This window comes from Pelecanus crispus, chromosome 1 (genome assembly GCF_030463565.1).
Source record: "Pelecanus crispus isolate bPelCri1 chromosome 1, bPelCri1.pri, whole genome shotgun sequence".
Classification (NCBI taxonomy): domain Eukaryota; kingdom Metazoa; phylum Chordata; class Aves; order Pelecaniformes; family Pelecanidae; genus Pelecanus; species Pelecanus crispus.
Genome location: NC_134643.1, coordinates 60,555,514 through 60,579,912, shown reverse-complemented (window position 1 = coordinate 60,579,912; position 24,399 = coordinate 60,555,514). Strand labels below are relative to the sequence as shown.

Below are 24,399 nucleotides of genomic sequence, written 5' to 3'. Positions count from 1 at the left end.
GGGAACTTATCTGCCATAGCTCAGAGCTCAGTGCTTTTGTTAGCATGCTGCTAACTGCTGGCAGACTAGCCATCTGGGCCGTGCAGTGCAGACTGAGAGAAGCTGAGAAAGACGTAGCTTTCTAGTTAATTCTTCACTTGCTCAGAGAGAGGGCACTGAGGATGAGGGGTTCACCTTCCTCGCTCTGGGCAGCACTGTGTGTTGATGCAAAAGCCAGTGCTGTAAAAGATAACTCCTTTACCAGGCTCACTCCCCGGAACAGGACTAAGTAGCTTGTTTGGGACTCCGTGCTAACCCAGATAGTTCCATGCATCTTAGAAGCAGCATCTCAGTACAGCAAAGTTCAGCACAATCCTACCTGGAGGAACCAGCATGTTTGAAACTAGCCCGTATATCTGTATGGCATGGTGCTGACATGCCCTGATGCACCTAGAAGCAAGTTCAGATACAAATGCTCAAACTACATCCACGGTTTAGCTCATCTTAGTGCAACCCATTCCACCAAGGGCAGCATGAAGACATAACAAAATTTTTGTAAAATTTTTGTTTTCACAAGATCACTGCACTAATTGGGCACCTCTCATCTTAAACTCAGAAGTGTCTCCTTGTTCTTTACCTTTACAGCACCTAGAACAAGGAGGTTCTTAGGTGCTAAAGGAGAGGTGATCTGTAAACTCAGTCTAAGTGCCTTGAGAAGTCCAGGTGAAAGCTAAATTTAGGAGAATTAAACAAACACGGACTGCAAGCTCAATGAATAATATGACTACAGTCCCCACATTAGTAGAAAACCACATAAATTTGGAGCATGTTTCCAAGCCCACAGCTTCCAACCTTTATTTGTGACTGCAGACCATTGGTCTGAAGGCTACGTGTTTGGTCTCTGCATAGAGAGGACCTACTGCAAGGTTGAATGGAGCCATGATGTGAAGGAGGGCCTGTGAAGACACATAGCCATTCCCTTTTCCTCTGACCTAGTACATGTGCTTTTTGGCCTGGGTGAAGCTTCAGGTGCCAAATGAGGCATTAAATCATCCTCAATCAGAAAGCTTTGTAACAGTTGTAATTGTAAGCCAAAAAGCAAAACCTCACGTGACCAATATTCCAGCCCAGACAACACATAAATCAGGTACATCGCACAAATTGTAAATGGCTTCACTCCTTCTGTCTGTGTTCCTCCAAATGCTCCCACTGCACTGTATTAATGTGAGCCAAACCATAGTGCTTTTCTCAGCCATGAACTAAGTCTACAAGAGCAATGCAGAAAGTGCACTTGAAGTCCAGTACTTGAGCTGTGGTCCAAGTATACTCAGCCAGCAGCCCAGGCAGGAATCTTGGCTGCATGGACATAAAAAGTACACAGATCATTTGTTGGTCATGTTTTGTCATGTAGAAGGTTGCTAAGCAAATGCTTGTTGTAATTCTCTTTCTCTCTTTCTCTCTTGGGAAGTAAATAAAAATACTCTCAAACTGCACTCATCACAGACACAAGACTGTGCAAACTCTCTCTCTCTCTCTGTGTCTTTAAAACACTCTATGTATTTGGTCTTCTAAAAGGTCACCAGGAAGATTTGTCAACAATTCACTGCAGAGACAAAAGGGGGAGGAGAAGCTGACCATTAACAATAAAGAGCAACTGCAAACTGGGCAGGCACTACTCAGGTTAAGCAACCAGCTGGGACATGAGGTTTAAGACATTGTTTGCCCATCTTTCTCCCTGCTCCAGCTGCAAATAGAAGAGATATGCAAGCTGGATTAATCTTTGTTATAAAAAAAGTGGAGCCTGGCAGGGTCCACAGACTAAGGACCAATGCACTCTCTTTGGAGTCAAATATCCTGAATTTGATTAGCTCAGTTACACATGGTGAAAAGTTCTTAATGGAAAGATATTTGTGGAAGGCAGACACTGTCTTTTTTGAGGGTGAAGCAGGAAATAAAAAGATTATGCTGCAGCTCTCCTTGATTCTCTGTATGCCCATTATCCAGGCTGGATATTAACTGTGCAGAGTCACCTGTGGATGGTCCACATGAACAGCTACGCTATTTCCACATCGACATAGGACATCTGCATGGTGCTGCACAGTCCCAAGGGAGACATTGTCTCTGCTGGACATTGGCTTGAACATGTCTGCACTGACACGGTCTCTCACCACATCCTCTTCTCTATTGCATCTTCCCTGTATGCTCTCTACCCTATTTCAAACGCATTCAGTACCAGCTGTCTTACTGCTTTTTGTGAATTGTGTTGTGCCATCTGTATCCCTATTACCTTGCATTATCAAGAAAAAACAGTCTTTGGCTATGTATGACTCTGTGTTTTTGTGTGTGTGTGTGCAATCTTTTTACTGCTCTGTAGCTGTAATCTATTAAGGTGGAGCCAACTGAATATGTAGCCATTTAGCTTGTTGTGCCTGAGGTGGATTTTTATTGGAATGTGATATTTCTATTATAAATTGTAAGCCCCAAGTCTAAAATGTGCATCTTCAGAACTCTTGAATTCAAAATACAGTCTCAGAAAATTAGTATTTCAGATGCATTTGGTAGTTCTAACACTTGGGTATTAATGAAAAAGCACAGACATGCTGCAAGCTCAATCCAGCCACCATTTCAATCAAAGGAACTTTTTATTTTACTTTTATGGGAGCCAAGTTGGGCCCTGAACACACAATGTTTCAACTTTTTTAAAATGTTTAAATTAAACTATAGGTCTTCAGTTATAAGCAGGAGGATGCTTGAATGTGGCATTCAAATTCCTTGGCAGCAGAGTTTTGCTTATTTAGTAGAATTTCTAAATAACCAATGCCAGAATATGAAATGGGATCTAGACATACTTTCTGTGTCACTGTTGTTAGTCAAGTGAAAGATTACATGTATTGTTAACTGAGCACTGATTTAAAGGTGACAGATTTGGAGATGTAAAAATAACGTGAGTTTGCACTCCGTGTTATTCATAGTTCCTCAAAGGAGTAAAAGAAAATTATTATTTAAAATAGGAAATGGTGGGTAATTATAAACTGATTCTTAACCTCATCTCACCTCTACCTTGAGTGCACTAGCGTGTAAACAAAATTTAGAAAAGTATTTACAAAAAAAGAAAAAACACCAAACCCAAAACTGACAGTGACTGTCTTGTGTATTCACCTAGTCATGTCAACAATACAGGGGTGGCAGTTAGTATGTGGTGTCTGCAGGGGAGTTCCTGTGGATAAAGCACGTACAAGGCCGTACCTGCCTTTGCAGAGCCAGAGGACAAATCTGCATGATGCCCAGGACAGGTTAATGCACAGGCATGTGCCTGAGGATCCAGCTCTGCTTTGACGACAATAACATCTCTATTTTCATTATTGAGAAATGCTTTTAGCCCTCCTGGCCATGAAGGAAAGCTGGAAATGGCAACCTGCATGTCACAGATAGAGCAACTGCTTGAATCTGCTGTCAGCATCCAGCAGAGGGAAGGGCTGTACCTAAAGCTAAAGGCAAATTACAGGCACTTTTTTTTTTTTTCCTAAATAAATAAAGAACACAGAAAAGATTTTTAATTTTTAAAAATGCTGTTTTCATGAATTTCATAAAAAGAGCAATGACAATCTGAAAATGTTTTAATTTTTCAAAACTTACTCCCATAATAATACAACTAAATGGAACATTTCAGCCAATTAGTTTTATTTTTGGCAACCTAAGCTGCAAATAAGCTTCAGTATTCAGTCAGAAAGAAAACTCACTGCCCTGTTACATTACCACTAGTGTAGGCAAGGGTGGGGAGAGATTGAGAGACCCTGCACCATCTGCCACTAACAGCCCTCACCCATCCTTGACCAAATTTCTCTTTGGCCGTGTAAGGGGACTTAAAGGTCTTTTCCAACCTAAACTATTCTATGAGTCTCAGTGCCTTGCTTTGGCCATGCACAGCTCAACTGCTCTGCACTCTATTGAGGTAGGGAGGTAAACTTTCATTTTCTCCTCAGGGTGGACCATGGAAACATTTACTAGATCAGAAACTAGTACTACTTTGTAGCCTTTTTTCAGTGCCTCATCAGCAGTGACTGACAGCTCATCACCAAAGGAGGCTGAATGAGCGAGGAACAAACCACAGAGAGGAGCGATCTACGTAGCAGCTCCTGAATAGAAGTATTAGCCTCAAAACCCCTCTCTTGCCTTCTGGTCTGAAAAATGCCCTTTCATACCTCTCAGGGGTTGTTTGAACCAGGCAATCCTCATCTGCCTCCTCCTCCTCCTCCTCTTCCCCTGTCTGCAGCAGAGTGCTGTGGCATATGCCACAGCCACCATGGTTTCAGTGCCTACTGGGAGTTGCAGAGGACACAGACAAGGGACCAAAATGAGCAGTTGGAAGGGGGGTGGGGGCCACAGCTGAGGAAGAAAGAGTTCATGCAAATGAGTCATTTTTCAGGTAATTCATCAGTCCTGCCTGGGAGACAGATCCTCCCACCTTCTGCAGGAGTCTGACCATCTACAAAAGCTTTTAGTATGTCCTAATGCATCTGTCTCTTTATGTATGAGCAGAAGCAATCTCAAGTCTGGCATTGCCTTAGCTTTCCAGTACTTGACTCTGCAGCCTCAGCTAATAATGTTCTGTAGACGGACTTTCCAGTATGTGATTTTATGGATAAAAAGCAGACAGTGCACTTGAAGAGAGGCCAGGTTGGCACACAACTACAGAAAGGTTGCTTCCCTGCTACAAACTGCAAGGGAGAAAAGAAAAAAAAAAAACAACTATATACCCCAAACAATTTTCATAGCCTGTGGCAGTGGCACATCAGAAAATACAGAAATATGTTTAAAATGTCTATGGTTATAAAAAAAAGGGATGGCTTCTTGCAGGAAATTTATTTTAAATGCATGAAAGTGGCTGTTATGTGTCACCCACGGGAACCAAACTAGGGCTTTTCTGCCCCAAAGGCATAGGCAGCTTTAGCAGCTGGAGCTAAACTTTGGCTCAAGTGTGTGTAGTTTGTGGGCCAGACCACAGAAGGACCTGCAGTCAGGTGCAGGTCAGAAGTGTCCATTTCCCTGAAGTCTGAGTTCCTGTGCCACTACATGAGTGAAAATACCATGACTCAGAGAGCAACTTAAGAAGGAAAAACACCCAGACCATACTCTTGCTCTGTAATCAGACAATTTATTCCAGTATCCAACTCAACCCCCCAGCAGAGCCCCATAGGCCTGTGTAGCTTTGGAGATGTCCTGCCCTTATCCAAAGCCTAATGGTGACTTGCTGTTCCCCTCCAAAGATTCTGTAATTCCCTGAGCCACAAGAGCCTCTCTCTTCCCCTGCCTCTCCCACTTCAGCACTTGGCCTTTCTCTGGAGGGATGCAGCAAGGAAACTCTTAATGGGCCCCCGTGGGACATCACAGGGAAGTCCAGGAGTGAGGAAGAACATCAGGCACATAATGCATGACCTGCCTCAGGCAGAAGGGGGCAAACAATAGCAGCAACAACAAAAAAGCTCTTCTCTCTAGAGTGGATTAATAGGAGCTCCCACTGGAGCCCATTAAAGAAAACAAAATGCTGAAAGCCTAGGAATATTGTGCACTTCATCATTTTCTGAGGCTCCCCAGGGAGAGGACAGGGAAAGTTGCAATGCTACCAAAGTGGAGGGAAGGAGCCTGAGAGAGGGCTGGCTCAGGAGGGGAGAGCACTGCCAGGTGAGAGGGACTTATATCTCCTCAGTAAGTGGATGAACGTCTCCTTTGTGTGCCTGCAGGTGGTATTTTTCCTTCTCTAGTCTGTGCAGATATCTTGTGCTCTCCTAAGATTTTGCAGACCCTCAGTGGATTGTTTGCTTGTTTTTCCATTCTACCATCTGGCCAGCCTGACACCACTGTCCCTGGCAGAGGTTGAAATTTTGATGTATTGTCTAAATTTGGAAGTGACATTTTCCCCAGGTTTTGTAAGCAGAACTAATGAATTACTACAGTGCAATCTCTTTTACTGTCTCTTCATGGAGTTTGACCTGAATTTTAGTACTGACGAAGATGATGTGTTGACAGCACAGGTTGCAAAGATAATATCTCCCAGTCTGCTCTGCTGATGTATCTTGCTCCTGCCCAGTATCTTCTCTTGCTATCAAGACTTTTTTGTCTTCTGCTCTCACTCCTCTGTCAACAAAGAGTTTATTCTCCTCTTGGCACTCCCTTTGTGTGGCTCTGGGGACACATATTCATGCCCTCCTGCCATTGCTGTTCAGGACCTACAGAGAAATTCAATAATACAAACCATCCAGCTCCCAGCTCATCCTGAAATAATACTTAAGGTCTCATCAGGCAAGAGGCTGTTAGGCCCAGCAGGGCCTGGATCAGGATCAGTTCACTCCCTACACTTTGTGGGATAAGTAGGGTTTTGGGTATTCAACAGGAAAAAGCATGAGTTATTGTCACTTTTCCCATTACTAATTTCTTTAAAACTACATGTCTAGGTGCTGGGAAGTCTGAAGTTTAAAGAAGACAGGACAACTCTCAGCTTCTCTTGTGCTTTCTAGAATAAGTAACCTGAAAAAAGGGCTTTGGTGACCAGCCTTTAACGGATTTTAATTTACTGGCTTTCTTTATGGATATTGTATGCTCTCTACACCTTCCTGAGGAGGGGAAGTGGAGAGGGAGGTGCTGATCTCTTCTCCCTGGTGTCCAATGATAGGACGCATGGGAATGGTTCAAAGCAGAGCCAGGGGAGGTTTAGACTGGACATTAGGAAGCACTTCTTTACCAAGAGGGTGGTCAAACACTGGCACAGGCTTCCTAGAGAGGTGGTTGATGCCCCAAGCCAGTCAGTGTTTAAGAGGCATTTGGACAATGCCCTTAATAACATGGTTTAACTTGGTCAGCCCTGAATTGGTCAAGCAGTTGGACTAGGTGATCGTTGTAGGTCCCTTCCAACTGAAATAGTCTATCCTATCCTATCCTATCCTATCCTATCCTATCCTATCCTATCCTATCCTATCCTATTTCTGTAATTCTTTTCCACCCTACAAAGCTTCAGAAGCCCATATACACAAAAAATCAAGGTTGTTCTTGGCTTGTAAATCATGGGGTTTACTGTGTTAAGTAACTGCAGGAGAATCTTTGCATGGAAGTCAGGTGGATAAGAGTATCACTTCACATTCTGTGACACCTTTTCACCATGGGGATGACTCGACTTAAAGTGGAAGACAAGGATGTAAGACAATTTTCACTTCCCCACCTGGGCTGTTGCAGCCCTGGTGTGCTGTCCCACAGGACATGCTGCCCTCTCCTGCTTGGCTTTGAGAGGCAGAAATGGTTTGAGCAGTGATCACCTAATACTGGCTCTGTCAGCCTAAGCATTGAATTAATTACTGGTAACTAAAGCACCGTTTCACAATACTGTTTGCAAAGTCTATCACGTGAAAGGTGTTGACTGGTTAAAATTCATGCAGGGTGTCAGAGCCAGTTGGGAAATTTATGACACAGTAATGATTTTTTCTTGTGGAAATCAAAGCAATTTTAGAGAAAGGTAAGGTTGACAAACTTGTACACACTGAAATCTGTGACCATCCCAGACAGATAAAATCCCTGTTATGCATGCAATATAGAATTTCTTTATTCCTTTATAAATTATCTATGCAATAACTGCTTTCCAGGATACCTCACAGACTGGACTGCTGGATTTGAGAAAAATAGCTATGGAAATAGAGGAAAAGCCTTTGAAAAAAGTGGGTTTAACAATATAATATGACTAGGTAGTTAACTATGCTTCCTGTTAATCAGGACAGACAGCAGACTTAGGAAAAGAGTACATACTATAACTTTTCCTGAATGTTTTTTGGCAAACAGCTGATTTTCCAGTTGCATCTAGGAGACCAGGAAACTGGGTCAGCGGCAAATACATGCATTTGCTCTGCACACACAAAGCACTACACAACCAGGCTGGTGGTGTTTGGATTCACTATTCATTTAAAAAAAAAAAAAAAAAATTATGAAAATTCTTCAGATTCTTAAAACATGTTGTTCCAATAGTTTTTAAAAGGTTGTTTTTCCATGTTTGAGATTACTTCTTTATTTGAAAATGAATTCATTATGGTGAAAAAAATAATTGAAAGTTCAACAGCAAGACAAAACATTTTATTATGATCAAAATGAAATGTTTTTATTGAGCTGAGGCTAATGAACTGAAAAAAAAAACTTTTTTTTTTTTTTGAGTCCTTGAGAGTTTGAGTTTTTGTTCTGATTTGGTGTAGGAGCATCTCTTGAAATCTCAGAATACTCCCAGCATGAGAAGGCTACTTCCCATGACACTGTACCCAGGAGCTGAATGACTCCAGACCAGTCTTCCCAGGAATAAGACAATAGCTGGCAGCTTCACTGCATTAGAACAGCATAAACATTTCCCATACAGCCAAGACATTGATGGTCAGCTCAACCTCACTGACTTCGACCTACTGCTAGGCTCACTTTGTTTGTGTGTGCTTTTTTTCATATGAGCACAATGAAAAAAGCTGTCTACCAAAACAGTCCAGTGCACACGTGGTTAAGAACACAGGACAAAAAAAATCAGTCTCACAATCCCAATCTGTGCATTGCATGGTTGATTTGAAGGTTGGGGGGACAGGGTTACTGTACTCTAGGCACCTAACTTTTAGATAATAAATCTAAACTACTTCTTGAAGCTTTCTCTCTTGAAAATGTAGAGAGAGAAGTACCTCCTGAGGGAGGTTAGAAACATGTCTCTCAGGCATTTACCTGAGGATAGCTTGAATGGTCCATTTGGAAGTGCCAGTCTCTTCCCCATTGGCAAACAAGACAGCTTGCTATGGCACTGTTTAAAAGATTATCTTCTGCTGGGCATCTCCATAATGGAAAATGCAGTGAAGACCTAATTCTGTAATTGCAGGTAATGCTACAAAACAACAGCGGTCCAACATAGTGCTAGTGATTCATGGGAGGATTCAGTACCTTCTCCACATCTGGGTGATGAAGAACCATTCTGGGACACGGGAAGTTCATTTTCATGCATCACTATGGACATTTATTCACTACCAAACTACAACCACTTTGAAATAATGAGATAGAGATCAGGGACTTTCTGTTTTACTGTTATCAATTCCTGGAACATTTTTTTTTCCCTGGAGAATTGTTTTTATTTCTGTACATACAGCCTCTGTAGCCTTCTTCAGTAGGTGGGGAGAGAATTGTTGTTCTTCCCATGTTTGCAAGGATGGGCTATATTAAGCACATTCCTTCTTTATTTTTAACTTTCCTTCAGCCAAACAGCAGATGGATCAAAGCCAGTTTATAGCCATGCCGGACAGTTCTCCATGGCAATTGCTGCGCAGAGGCCTGAATCACTATGAAAAGGACAACCTTTGATCTCTCCAGCCCTTCCCATATATAACAGCTCCTGCTCCATTTGAAGCAAAGAGCCAGGCTCCCCATCATGGATTAACTAAAGATTTTTGATAGAAAAACCTCTAGAAAGGGCTTGAGAGGCCTGGCCGGGGAGAAGAAGCATTATGAAATACAAGAATGGATTAAACAGAGGGTGAAGCTGCTAAAAACCACCTCCAAACTATGTAATCAGTGACCTGGACTCAAACTGCATGTGTGCTTCCTCTCTTGCAGTCCTGCTGCTGGTGTTGTTGTTATTTTTGGCCTGGGAGAAATATCTTTCTGAGTCCATTTCACCTTGATGGATTATGATGCCATTTTAAATGTCAATTGATAATAATTGTGCCACTAAAAAAAAAAAAACATAATAAATGTTATCAGTTTAAACCTTCAGTGTCCCTTTTATTAATATTTCTAATTTATGAGCTTGTTGAGAAATCTATGGAGACAACAGGGCTAATAAATCTGAGGTTAAAAGGACTCCAGAAGGCAGGGCTGGGATGGGCATTCTGCTAGATCATTGCCAGCTGTTGAACTTTGAGAAGATCAGAGCAACTCAGCTGTCACTGGGGAGGTTGTCAGAGTCCAGTAAGGCGTAAAGAATGGAAGACAGCCTACAAGGACATGAGGCTCCAGAGGTGATGTGGGCAATTTGCAGCTGCACCATCGCTGGCAACTGCCAGTGCACCTATGCACCAGTGCCCCTGACTGCCTGAGCTCATAGACTTGCTCTGAACAGCTGACTGAGCACAAGCCCTCAGAGATGAGGTGTTGTGAGCTGCAGCATCCATGCTGTGCATAAACACTGGACAGCTCTGACTCTGAGTCACATACAAAAGTGGGAGCTTAAAGGAGATGTTTCAGAGGTGTCGGGTAGAATATTGTCCTCTTATCGTCTTTATCCTGAGGAAGAGACCAGTGGGGCAGGAATAGTCATGCTTCCTGACTGACAGCATAAATACAATTCTTATTCCCCTTCGAGACAGGCAATATAAGACAAAAAGCTCCCAAGTATTGATCCTAAGTTGATTTCAAGTCCGCACATCCAGGATTTTTCACTTTCTGAAAGCACACCATATTTTAAAAACCTCACAGGCTTTGTGGGCCTCTAGATTTGCCTGGCACAGGCAGGACAAGTTGAGAGAATCAACACGGCATGATTTTGTTCTAGACAGCTGCCTTCTGGTGTAAAGAGTTGCCTTCAGAGCTCAGCAACCCCAGGGGAAGATGTGTTTCCTGCCTCAAGGAATTTATAGACTAAATTAGACAGGTAGCACAATAATTGTAACAAATGAGAGTCATCTGCATTTCCAGGTCAAGCAGAAATGTAAAAAAATCCCCAAACTACCCTACAAAAGCCATCATATTAGAACTTGGCAGAAAAATAACTTCTTCATTCTTTGGTAATTTAAAAGTAAATCATTTCTTGTTTTGAACATAAATAATTTGTTACATTTCAGCAACTCAATCATTTGAAAAAGGGGGTCAACTGAACTATTTTAATTTGCAAAATGTTCATTTGCATTTCAAGCTTCTATTTTTTGCCACTCATCTTTATTTTAATATAATGCAAAGCAAAGAAATTCCAAACTAGCAGTAATTCAAATGAAAGTATTTCTTTTTTTTTAGTTAATGAAATAGTATTTATCACTATTTTTCCATTTTTGTATTAAAAAAATATTAAAATGTTCAAGTCTTTTGGTATTACTTAAACATTTTGATATCAAATTGCATTTTTTTCTGAAGAAACTTTTGTAAGCAAAACATGGGATTTATGCATCATTACACTGCTGCTTTCTAATCCCCTTTCAAGAGCTGTCACTTATTCATCCTATTTCCTACTTTAGTGCTTGTTGTGTTTTTCTATATAGAAGAACAAAAATATATTTCTCAGTTGGCATTGCCTTCAGTTTTAATAAAAAGAACAATACAATAAGACAGAACAAAAATAAAGCCTTCACAAGGAAGCTTTCAAGTTGTAAATTTGCATGTGCGCATCTCATTTAAACGCACAGAGAAAATCAACTTGCCCCTGCGAGCAGCAGGGAGGTTTAAAGTCGCAGACTAAGACAGAATAGTTATACAAACACGCACAGTTTGATTTTGTGACATGGGACTACAGTGTTGTCTCAGCAGGTGCCTACCCAGAGCGAGTTGGTGGCAGTAGAGACAGGCAGTGTATACTCTCTGAATATGGAGATACTCTGTTCTCACTTGGTACGTGTTGTCAATGTGATCATTGAATAAAGGTATTTCACTGAGATGAAAACTTGGAGTGTGCCTGTCTCAGCTCTCTCTTCTTAAAAAATATTTTTAAGAAAGTTTTTAATGTGGAGGCATAGAGATTTCTTTGGGAGCTGATGTGAGCGTTCATAGAGGCATAACTGCCAGAAGGCTACATTTCTTCCTTTCAAAATGGTGTGTATTTAACTCAGCAAAAATGGAGCTGGAGCAAAGAGGAGGGATAGGAGGTGTATTTTTTGCCCTGAGAGTCACTAGGCTAATTTACCCAGCCAGTGACCTCCAAAGATATGAGTCCTCTCATAAGGAGTGTTGGGACCTATCAGACTTTCCCATGAAATCCTCCTCCTCCTCCCCCTGCAGCAAGAAATGAGCCCCTTGAACACAAAGAGGCTTTAATAACACACCAAAGCCAAAGCTTTCCACAGCAGAGGAAAATGTGTCCTTTCTTGGGCTTCACTTGGCAACTGAAGCAGACAAATCCATGGGCTTCACTCCTGCACCTACACAGAGCCTTTCAAAAAATGGACAGCAGGGGAGGCTTAAAAAACAGAGGCTCCTCATCCCTACAGCTGGTTGCCCTGTGCCTGAAAGCTTTCAGATAAAAGGTAGCGCAGTGAACATCAGAGTCCAGACACTGTCATAGATGCTAAATTAATACACTGGAGGCTGGGTCAAGGACATTCAACTCATGACATCTGGGAAGTGAGCAAGATTTGAAGCCATTGCTCTATAGGAAGCCAGTAAAAGCAAGAAGAGTGTCCCCTTTTCCAGTGTCTTAGGCAAGCTGAGTAGGGAAAGTAAGGCATTTGTAAAAGAATGCACCAGGTTTCTTGTTGCACATTTTCATGGGTTTTGAATCAGGAATCATGAGGAAAAGGGGGAATCCTGTTATTAAATAGGCAGTTTTCATCCAGGGTGTAGATTCAGAGCATCTTTCTTTCCCTTCTCTCTGCATACAGATGACATGCTCACCTCTTCTCAACCCTTAAATTACCCACTCTCTCATTCTGCCTAAGCAGAGGAGGGGAAGACATCTCTCTTTGTGTGTCCAGCTGGAATTACAGGCACTGGCAGCAAAGCAGGAGAGGACGGCTTGGCCAGAGTGGCATCTCCCTGTGCACATCAATTGAAACGGCAAGGTGTCCTCTGCTTATGGAGAGGGCCACAAGACCTTTTGCACCCATGCAACAGCTGCCACTCCATCACACAACCAGGAAGGCACGAGATCCTCCTTTACACAAACAGCTCCACTGAGGCAAAGAGAACAAAGAAAAGCACTTCCCACTCTCTACTCCATGCATTTCATCAGTGTGAAAGGCACTCGCTTGTCTACCCTGTCGCCTGGGGAGAAGCTTGGTTAATAAAATCAGATAATTAAATATTCTTCATCACAACTGGCTGCACCATTTTTTACCTCTTTCATTGATCTTTTCTCCACTGCCCCCACCACTTTTCCAGTATCTCGAACCTGGAAAGAGCCGAAAGCCTTTCATCTTATCAGGTGTAGTTTATTGCTCCCTGGTTACACAGTAATTTTGGTCTTCGCTCCGTGAAGGGGTCATATGATGGGATATCAGCTCAAGAATTGTCAGTTCATTGGACAAATAAGGCAGGGCATGCCAATACAATTATAAGAGGACGATAAGGAAGGTACAGAGGAGAACCAGCAGGAGAGGGAGACACAACCATAGCAATTTAAAAGGTGAGGGGCAATCCCAGAAGGCGGCAAGAAATGCCAGTGGGGGCAGGGAGAGGGAAGGAACGGGAGTGTATCTAACCACACATTCTTTCCAAAATAAAAATTAACAAGAAGACAGAAGTGTCTCAGGAGAGGAATTGCTGGCATTCATCTGCATTATCCAGGAAATCTTCTCCCCCTGCAGTGGATGCCTGACTGGGAGGTGCAAGCAACTGGTGGGATGATTGTCAAGCTACCTTGTCTTATAGCTCAGGAGAGAAAGAAAATAATGTTTTATCTTTAGGAGCGTAGGTGGGGGGTAGAGGGCACTAATTCTATTTCCTAAACATGTTGCAAGGGCCATCTCTTTTTCTCTTGTGACTGATTAGATGGGATGATATTGAAAAGCACCTGTTTGGAAAGTTCAAAGGGTTTCCAAAGTAGAAGAAAAGAGAATCTGAACTAAAGCTGATGTCTGGGGGGGAATGGCTGAAGGATAATGTCAGAATTGCTGGTGAGGGAGGTCCCATGTGTGACACCTCCTTGTCTGTGAGAGAAGCTTACAGGGTGTCTCTCTTGTTAGTAAATGGCAGGAGGGACAAGTATTCACCCTGATGATTATTTTCCTAACTCCATAATAGTACAAATCCAGTGGGCTTGTCATAGATTTCAGCCTGAAATGGAAAAGAAGGATAACTGCCCCCCACAAACAGGATTTACCAATGAGAAGCAACCCTTCCCAGGGCATTTTTCACCCAGGTCTGCAAGGAGCACACCTCCTCCAGGGATGGCCATGTGATTGTTCAGAGCTCCGTAAATCTGCGCCTGCTGGGGGATGTTCGGCAGTGGGTGGGGTTGGTAAGACTTTTCACCCCCACTTCTAATGCTGTCTTCCCCAGGCACGGGACCACAGGTCTTGGTCCCAAGCTGATCAGCAGAGAGGAGTAGGCGTGTGTGCTCACTCGTGGGTCACCTTTGTTTCTCCTCCCCGCGCTCCTGCAGGTTGGCCGGGCACAGGTGGGGAGAGACGTGCACCTTCCCAGCTGCATGTTTCTTGGGGTGCACCGAGAGCTGGGAGAGCAGGAGAGGACTCTCTGTCCCGTGGCCACTTTGGCAGGAAGATGACGGACCCCCAGGTGTGTGCTGGCCAGGGGAAGCCCAGCCTGTCCTTTTCCATTGAGGAAATCTTAAAGAAACCTTCTGCCAGCACCACCCTAAGCAGTGAAACCAGGAACAGAAGTAACTACACTGAGAGACTTCCAGCCCTAAAAGCAGGGTCACCACTGGCCTTTGGTAAGTACCAGTTCTAACATTTAATGAAATGTTCCTTTCTTTTTAACTCCTAAAGCTATCCTGTTTGATTTTGTAGAATTTTTATTCTTTAGCTTTTGTAGGAATCTGGGATTTCCCTAATTGGGTACAAATCATTCATTATATATATACACAGAAATAATCTTTAAAAAATAATTTGCTTTCAACCTCATGGTAGACTGGGCTCTGCTGCCAGCCTTTGGTGGGATTTTGTGCATTATGAAGCCTCAGTGTCATTGGAGAGGTGGGTATGCAACCTGAACAGTTATTGCGGGTAGCTCTCTTCAGTGCTTACTGTAAACACATACAACATCCTGGTGTCTTTCCCTTTAAAAAACAATACACTTGCTACTAAAAAAAAAAAAATCACCTGTCATAAGGAAGGACAGGCATTCAAACTCAGGAAGCTAGCCTAAAACTGCTGCAACTTAATGAAGTTGTTGGAGTTTCACTTATATCAGCAGCTGACAGTTGTCTGGAATTACAGACAAATCTCAAATCAGTATAATTTTCTGATAAATCCGACCACTCATCCTCAAGCAGGAGAAGTGGTCTGTAAGGGTAATGGTAGCTAAGGAGTGTTAGTACTCAATTGCTGGAAGAGGAAAAGAGAAAGCATTTGTGTTTAATCATTTCTCCTTATCATCATGGACACAAGGTTTTTTCATGAAGTAAATAAAACTAGCTAGTAGAAAACTAGCATGACTTCAATCTTAGCAAACCAGCAAATGCATTAGCCTTTTTGACTTCAGTTTCCTCAGTTTAGTTACTTTGGCCTTGAGTGAACTTTTACCCCCACAGAAATTGTCTCTTTTTTCCTTAAACAAAGACCAATGGCCAACATTTTCTGGATTTAGTATTTCTTCTTCTTTTTTAATCTACATCTTCCATGAAAAGGAGGTGTTTTATGTATACAAACACATCCACTTAACTGAAAAATTACATGTAGTTTTGACAGAAAATTTTCACTCACCTCTCGCTCAACTGCTTTCAATAAAGCTTAATGCTGCACTTTATTTTTTGTAACACAGAAAGATCCTTTCACAGATCAGGACCGTATTTCCCAGGACACTGAATGAACCACCCAGGAGTAAGGGAGAGAGTCTTTTTCCAAAAACCTGGCAGTCCAAATAACCATTGCTTATTGGCATAGTTTCAGGTCTTTTTATGTCCAAACTGGATACTGACCTGGACTGGAAAGCAAACAAGACCTAAATCGGGAAGGAAACTACAGTGAAGTGAGCACCACACTCAGTAGTGTAATGTTAGTCGCCAGCTGGTCTTGAGCCCAGTCCCACTAATGCTGCCTCTCAGTCATGCTTTGCATGAGATTTGCACTTTCTTGTTCACCTCAGACACAGGGCAAGCTCACTGTCTCTGCACAGAGCTTGTTTTCTGACCATGGGGCAGAGCCAGCCCACAACACATAGAATCATAGAATCGTTTAGGTTGGAAAAGACCTTTAAGATCATCCAGTCCAACCATTAACCTACACTACCAAGTCACTCTAAGCCAATCAAGGGTAGACTAGAATAAGCCATGTCCCGAAGTGCCACATCTACCCATTTTTTTAACACAAACAAACACATCTCACAGCCGTGGGAGCCCCAAGCATTGGGGCTGAATATACAATCGCTGGCTTTGTGCCAGTACTTGCAGCTTGCCACGGAAACCTGTGTATGGGGGAGACGGATAGCATGCTGCTGAATTTTCACAGAACCACAGGATAACTGAGGTTGGATGGGACCTCTCAAGGTCATCTGGAAGTCCAGCCTGCTGCTCAAAGAAAGGGCAGCTTCAAAGATAGACGAGCTTCCTGAAGGCCATGGCTAGTTTTGCTTGGCTGTTTCACCACTGGTACTGTTGGAGAACTGCAGCATTTAGAGGTTTCCTATAGCTGCCAGTGCAGATCAGACCTGAACAACAGCAGACCCAGGCCATGTTTTAAATACAGTCCTGAAACAAGCAAGAGCTTGGTAGTTTGTAGGGGTGGACAAGGACATAGCTGATGCTGGTGCAAGCGTAATGCAGCCTGTGTGCCAAAGAAGACCAGGTGCCAGGTTGCCCACGGCGGGAAACGCTGGCATGAGCTCTGTGGGAGTGAGCTTTTGTGAGCTGTAAGTCCTTTCCAGAGGGCCCATGGCAGTCATTTTGTGCCACTGGATCCAAAGTGAGACAGATAACACCACTGAAAATGAAGTCAGCGCTGTTCATAACATGGACCATAGAACTGCATTTTAACAACACGAGACTCTTCTCTGGGAACAGAGAAGCATGGCAGAGACAGGACCTTTTTATATTAAGTCTGTTTCACGATCAATATGTTGAAGCCCTGTTTCACTGCGTGTCTCGGCTAAGTGTGCCACTCCAAACACAAGGTCTGACAAATCTGTATGCAGGATGTGGTGGGTTCCTAGGATTGCATTACTGCACTGCCAGTACTGTCTCATCCCAAATTGCTCCACCTGAGAGTACAGTCAGTTTTTCACCTTGAAAGTAATGCAGGCAGAACAGCCAGGCCTTGCCTTTGACTTCGCTTCATCACCTAGCCCGAGAGAGATTATAGCTGTAGCAAGAGAATATAGTCACTCTTCTCTCCCCTGCTAGAAAGCAAGGTTGGATTAATATACTTAAAGCAATGTAAAATGTTAACTAATGAAAACAGTATATACACATGAAGATTCACTTAACTGTCGCTGGAGCTGGAGCTGGGAAAACAGGAAAGATGTAAAGATATTCCAAAATGATGTTGTATGTTGCTTTTGCAATTGACCAAGCATGTTAAAAAATAGAATAAAAATGAAGCCTTTTCACTGTTGGTTTCTTACTAACACCAAAGAGATATCTAAGCTTATTACCTTTTGCTTTCCTAGCAGAACTGCTGATTTTTGCAGATAAGGTTTATTTATTTCAGAAGTGCAATACCCTATGCTGTAGATCTTGGGATAATTGCTGTATTTCATCAAAGTCATTCAATTTCATGCCATATAACACTAGCATTAAACAAGTTGTGTAAATAGTCAGCCATATCTAATTTGGCTCGGTGCTGGCCAAGGTCAGGGAACTGAAGTGAGATAGGGAACTTGTTGGAAATTTCAGGATGGGACACAAAACCAGCTGCTTTCCCAGAACAGTTCAGCAACAGCAAAGAAGGAAGTACTACAGGTCAGGGCTGAGTTATATCTTACTATGGATTTTAAGAACATTTCCCACATCCCATACGGTATGTATCTGAGCCAAGCTATGATCCATATGAGAGCAAGAACTGGCACCACACACATACTCGTGGCTAAGATAGGGTAAATACGCAGGCCAGAAATTATCATCCAGCTTGTCTGCTGATCCAGGCAGTCTAGGTGCCAAGATCACGCTTGTCCTGAAGTCTAAATCTAGCCATTAAGAGCTGACGAGATGGGTAGGACCAGAGGACCAGAAGACGCAGAATGTCAGATATGAGGGACATAGACAAAGCTTACCCTGGAGTCCTTTCCCAAGAGAACCCCACCAGGGTGCTGAACCAGATGACTTCTAGAAGTTGCTTCTAACCTAAATTATTCTACGATTCTTTGACAAAAAAGATGTTGTGGTGTACAGTGACAGCCTCTCACGGAAAGCTGGGGCAGGACTTGGTCATGTACAAGATCTCTGGGCCTGACTCCTAAGTTCACAGTTTTTTGTGAGTGTAATTCCAGTGGGACTTGGAATAAGGAATGTGCAGTCTTCTCAGGAGCGTGTGACTTCCCAGTTGCAGTATTAGTAATTTGTGAGTTTACTGCACTAACACAACTACTAGGTGACCTGGAACTGCAGCTGTTGATCTGAAGTCTACTGAAATTTTTGAAAGACTCTTACCAAGTTAAAAAAGGAGTAGTGAACAAGAAGACATTTTAGTATTCAGTCTATGCTTTCCCTCTCTTCCTTTTGTCACAGTGCCTAGAAAGGGTAACCAGGGCCTTTGCAAGGGACACAAATAAACACCCACCAAGTGCTGATCTCCTCCCTGGTGCCAACTCTTTCATTTTAAACAGAGAAGACTAGCAGACCTATTTCAGAAGAAATCCTGCTGAAATCCTTGGGAACTTGATTTCAATGTGCTTGAAAGTATGTCTGAAATAATTGTTCATTACTCCCCTGGTTTCTGCCAGTGAGGTTCCACCAACAGGAGGTCCCTTATCAAGTCAAGGAGAGCTTGGGATGAGCATGTTACACCTGGGAAATTAATAGTAAAAGCAGTAACAGATAGAGTAATTTTGTCATTATGCCTGTGTTATGCCCTATTATGTTAAGAATATGCAAATTAATAGGAATACAACTGCCGCTTCACACACAAATGTCAATATGGTGATTGTTTACTTCACCTTTAGCAACACTCCACCCAGCTTTATTGCAAAAGAGGAAACAGCTGAAGGAATATAACTGAACAGATACCACCTGGCCAATATCACCAATTCACCCCACCTATTACAAGGGAAAACAATGCACCTAAAAAAAAAAAAAAATTATAGAAGCAAGAGAAAAACAGCACAATAAAAAGCTGCTTGCACTTCTCAGTGACAGACTCTTCACTGTTCACAGCCTTAGTAGACCCTAAAATCATAAGCCTTATGCCTACAACAAGCCCGTCTCTCTCCAGTGATTACACAAAAAGGCTTAAATGAAACTTAGGCCATCTGAAATAACCTCCTGCTTCCAAAAAGAAATCTTACTATCTTGCCTGAAATTTCCCATCCTTTCCTACACAATTGAAAGTCAAGCCAAAAAGACCATTTTGAGCCACAAGTCACAGTCACTTCTGTGCATGACAGCAACAAATATCTCATGTTGTGCCAGGCTGAAATGTCATTGCCATCCCTGAAAAAAAAAAAAAAAACGAAAACTGCATTCCCTGGAGGAAATTTTACCCCATGCCAATTCATAGGTATTTTTCAGAGCTCTCTGCTAGAGTCACATGAATATGCACCAAAAAATACTGGCTGGCCTAAAGAGCTACCACTTCAGACAGCCTCCTTGCTTGTTCAGGACAGCAAGCAGCAGAGAAGGTTGCAATGTAAACAGAGCTAGACTTTGGGGCTCCTAACTCTCAGATATGTGCTTTAAACTCAGTGTCATCTACCTTCAATCTTATCCTCCAGAAAACTTCCTTGATTTTTCCAGCCTCTCTTTAAAGTTCCTGCCACTCTAATTTGCTTTTTTGATCTCCAACAGCAGATCCTCCCACTCCTTTTCACCAGTTCAGAGACATTGGTATTTTCTCATCTGCCTAGGACAGTCTTCCATTCCCTCCCTGTTTTCTCTTCTTCAGCCTATAATTATTCTATCCATACTCATACGTAAGTCATGCTCATCACTGCGGTATGTGAGCATCTCAGAGAATAATTTGGGGGAGGAAAGTTGTATATGAAGCATGAGGACATGTGAAAAGTCTTCTATAATTTAAAAAATGCCAGTGTTATTCTTCAAAAGCTTTAATCACTGCCTGTAAGAGCACCTTGCTCAGGTACCCTTACATTCTTCCTTACTACAGGATATAAGCACCATCAATTCTGTAACATATTCATGTTCGCAGCATTCCCATCTAGCAAGGGAGTGCAACTAGTCCTTAATTTAGGGATAGGGGATTGAGATAAAAATCCTGGGCTAAGAACCCATGCCAACACTGATATCCTCTGAGTTGTTGAGCAAATCATTTAACCCCAGCCCCATGCTAGTGACCACTCCCAGGTCTATCCTTCTCCTTTATCCTACAAATATTGTTCAAAACCTCACCTGCTTTCTCACCAGAAAACTCAAACCTATTTGATCCTAAAGGAATTAAATGAGTCCCATTTTGCACAATATGTCTCAAACACAGAGGTGGACCTCATACCAGGTTTTTAAGGTCAGCATGGCTGGACACATGCAATTGTGTTTAGAAGTTTACCCAAAGATTGGTGATAATTTGAAAAGATAATATTTGAACAACTATCCTTTATTGACATGAGGCTTTGGCTAATTTCCAGAGCTCTCCTAACTGCATTTTCTTCATGTCAGTGTCAGCCCTCTAAAATTCCTATTGTGTGGGATTTTACTGAGGGCAGAATTGGGCACTTTGTCTCCAGATGTTATAATTATCATTGCTCCAAGGCTGTTTACAAATAGAACTGTTATTTGTTCAGAAAATATAACTCTGACAAGTCTAAAAAGTTAGATGGTTTGCCAATGCTAGATACTGCACCAGAAGTAAAATGTATATTAAAAATTGAGTTTCTTCCAGTACAACCTGTTGGGGTTCACACCTGCTGCTACTTAGAGATGAGAGGGGAAAGGGGAACAGCCACAGGTGCTGCAGACCCCAGAGCCTAGATGTGGGTGAAGCTTAGAAGTGCAGTCCATTACTGCATTAAGATTTTAATGTTCTTTGGTGGTAAGAGCAGACAAACGTGTGCTGTCACGTTCGATTCAGGGTCATGCTAACTGTGGAACCTAAATTCCCCAATGGGTTCATTATGCTTATGTGTTGCCTCTTACTCCGCCTTTCCAAGCAAAGAAAACCAGGTATGAAGGAAAACTAGATCAAATTCTACGTTTGCCATTAAAGCAGCACAGATCCAGTTATCTTGTCTCTGAAGAGTCAAGCCTGAGCTTTGATTGTATCTACCAAAGGCAGCACATAAAACACTCAGAATTAGGGCTTATGGTGAGGCTTTAATGTAGAAAAGAGTGCATAAGAGAATGGGAGTGTTTGGTATATCTCTCTTGGTATGCTAACAGCCACAGAGCCCACTGCCTTGAAGCACGAGGCTTCCCAGCATGTTATATTTCAGTGCATGGCTCTGCAAGGTCTGCTTACCTTTACAAGGAAGACTAAGGACTCATACTACATTCATGAGGGCAGAAAACTAATCTGAAAAATCTTTGCAGTGCCCATGCTACAAACAGATGATGGTGTTAGTAATAAGGCAATATCATGGCAGAAGATCGTGGTTTCTGTGACCAATTTCGTCACCACTCAGGGTCAGGTGTCCTAGCACATGTCATGACTGGTTACTGCTGAGGTTACCTTCAGCTCCCCCTGAGACTGTTTATAACACCCATGCTGAAATCTAAGCTAACATTATGCACTTCATGAAAATGGGCTAATATACACTTCTCTTATGTTTGTCCTGTCAACAAGAGCATGCAGGTGATTTCATGAAGATGAGTCGGCTGTCAGTACCTTCCTAGATATCACCAGTGTCACCTGCCACAAAGGCAGATGGGAAATGTTGACAGCCTGGACAAAGGCTGCCTTCAGAATTTTCCAATGCCTAAATCTGAGCAGCAGGCAGCCCAGATGTAGAAGAAAGGACACATGGACCTGAATCAGGGAAGACACTGACCTTTAGCTTATTCTGTGGCCCATCTTCCTACACAGTAGATGTAGCTACAGGGACAATTAAGAAAGGACCAGATTTTTAAAAGCATTTGGCATCCAGCAAATTGCACGGTGATCTTGCTGATGGATTTTCAGAGCAGCTCCACATCTACTGTACTTCTGAGTTCTTCAGAAAAGGCAGCCACCAATTTGGATACTGACAGGGAAGCTGAGCTTTCTTGATCATTTGGTTGTGTCTCCTTATTTCTATAGTCCTTTTTTGAAAGTCTCCCACAAGAACCATTGAAAGTTTTAAGGTGGAAGAAAGCAGAGAACAGGCTAGATTTTGGGGACCATGCCCCTGCAACATGGGGTCATCTTGGCGTCAATGCACAGTACAGAAGGATTAAGGCCATTTTAAATATGATCAGGTCTGAATGGTAAAGTATCTAGACCAATACCCATGCTTCTTTTTTCCACACGAACTGGAAGGTGCACTGAACAACAGTTGGTTTACTCTAAGCTGTCCTGTGCTGTGCCCTTCACAGATTCCAGCAGCAGGAGTCAGTTAGACTGTGACTTACCTTCAGCCAAAATGCTTCTCCCTGCCACATGTGCTACACCCATGGCCAGGGCAAAGAAAGAACAGGCAGCTCGCTGCAGGAGACCTACTGGCAGCCCAGCTTCCCTCCTGGGTGAGGACACAGGACATGAACACCTGGAAGGCAAAAGAAGACACGAGGAAGAGGAAGATCAGCTATGTGATTTCCCAGTGAACCATCCACTTCATGGTGAGTGCCTCTATATCTAAACTTTCTCCCAGAGTACCCCAAAACACACCTGTTATCTTACAGTGATGTACATGGCAATAGCTAGCAACAGATGTCACAAATATTTCTACTGCTAAGCTCCTGGCTGAGTCACAGGGGTGGTTCTTCAGTCTTGCCATCGAAAACATGGATGAGCTAAAGACCTAGCTCAGGCCTGCCAACCCTACCAATTTTAGTGATAGGGACTGCTTTGAGCATTCTTTGCCCTCCTATGTGGGGTGGCAATCTATGGAGTTAGCATGTTCAGTGGCCTCACCCTCCAGGTAAATGGGCGTTGCACAACGCAGGGAGTGAGGCTGCTGAACATGCTGAATCAGCTCAATGTGTTGTGTACACCTTGGACCCACTGCACAGGTAATGAAGAGGTCATCAGCACGTGCACAGGCAAACTGTCAATGTGCAATAGGTCTGGCATGCAGGATGTGTCAGGCACAATTTTCAAGCCTGGCCATGTTGGTAGGTCTGCTCTTTTCATTAGTTGTGAGCACTAGTAAACAGCAGTCTATTGCTTAGCCAAAGCAAAGGACAATACAAATATACTTTGCCAATATGTTGCAGAGACTTTAAGCTAAGCAGGTTGCATGGTACCTGAACAAGACAAGTTCCTAACAGACAGACTGCAATTTTTTAGTAGCATGTGACAAAAACTGCTTTAAGTTCTTTGAGTTTTAGGAAAGGTTAATACAGACGATAATACTACACTCCAGAAAACAGGTTCTTAGTAGCAGCAGTAAGGTGTTTCCTGCATAGATTGTTACTATTTGCTCCTTTCTGAAAGAAAAAACCAGCAATTTCAATTAAGTCCATTGAAGACTCCTAATAGGCTCATGTTACTGTAGATGCAGGGTTACTCAGCTGGCGTCACTGAGATCCACACATCTTCCTCGGCCTATACTCTGCAAGTTGGCAGAGGAAACATTTCTTTCTGTGAAATACGTTTCAAAGAAAAGCCTTGTTCCTGCTGCTGCTGCTATGATATACATGAGTCTTGTGACAAACTGCTGTCACCTCCTCCTGCAAGAGACAGCATCTGTCTTGATGCTTAGAAACCTTCTAAGATAACCAGATATTTTAGTCTACCTCTTCCCTGTAAGCTGCAGGCAGCTGATGGCAGCTGGGCAATATCATGTTGCCTCCTCGCAGAAGAGCCAGGGCAGTATGTATCTGGTACTCAGCCTGTGAGCACTAAGAAGGAGTACATTTCATGTGGGAGGGAGTCCCCAGCCACGGGGATCACACCAGAGCAGGGAGGTGGGCTTTCCCAGGGTGACAGAGGAGGGAGGCAGGTGTCCCAACTCAGCACTTAGCCTCATTGACCAGCACAGTGGTCAGTACCAGTCTCATCAGCAAAGCAGGGGGGAAAGCATGTAATTGTCTGCAGAAAACTGATCTGAGCTGAGCAGGCCCTTTCATCGACAACTTATATTTTAAAGGATTTTAAACAAAATCCCTCTGTTCCCTGGTGGCAGTGGGGTTTTGAAACCAAGCAGAGGTTTAATGATCTGCCATTTTCTAGGCTACTGGTTCCCGCAGTTGCTGAGCCTTTGATAGAAACTGGCTGAAGGAGGGGGGAGGATCCTAGAGCACTGGACTGGCATTTTCCTGCGGTGCACAAACAATGACGTTTCGGATCCCGTTCACATGCTGTG

The 24,399-nt window shown here is 42.9% G+C and overlaps 1 protein-coding gene across 1 annotated transcript in view; it reads left to right on the top strand.

Moving 5' to 3' along the window:
- The first annotated feature begins 14,397 nt into the window (after nt 1-14,397).
- ISX (intestine specific homeobox) overlaps nt 14,398-24,399 on the top strand; it is a 28,771-nt gene continuing 18,769 nt past the window's right edge. Inside the window, exons 1-2 of the mRNA XM_075707161.1 lie at nt 14,398-14,569; nt 22,469-22,711. Of these exons, the coding sequence (XP_075563276.1) occupies nt 14,398-14,569; nt 22,469-22,711 (415 nt within the window). The remainder of the gene's footprint in view (nt 14,570-22,468; nt 22,712-24,399) is intronic.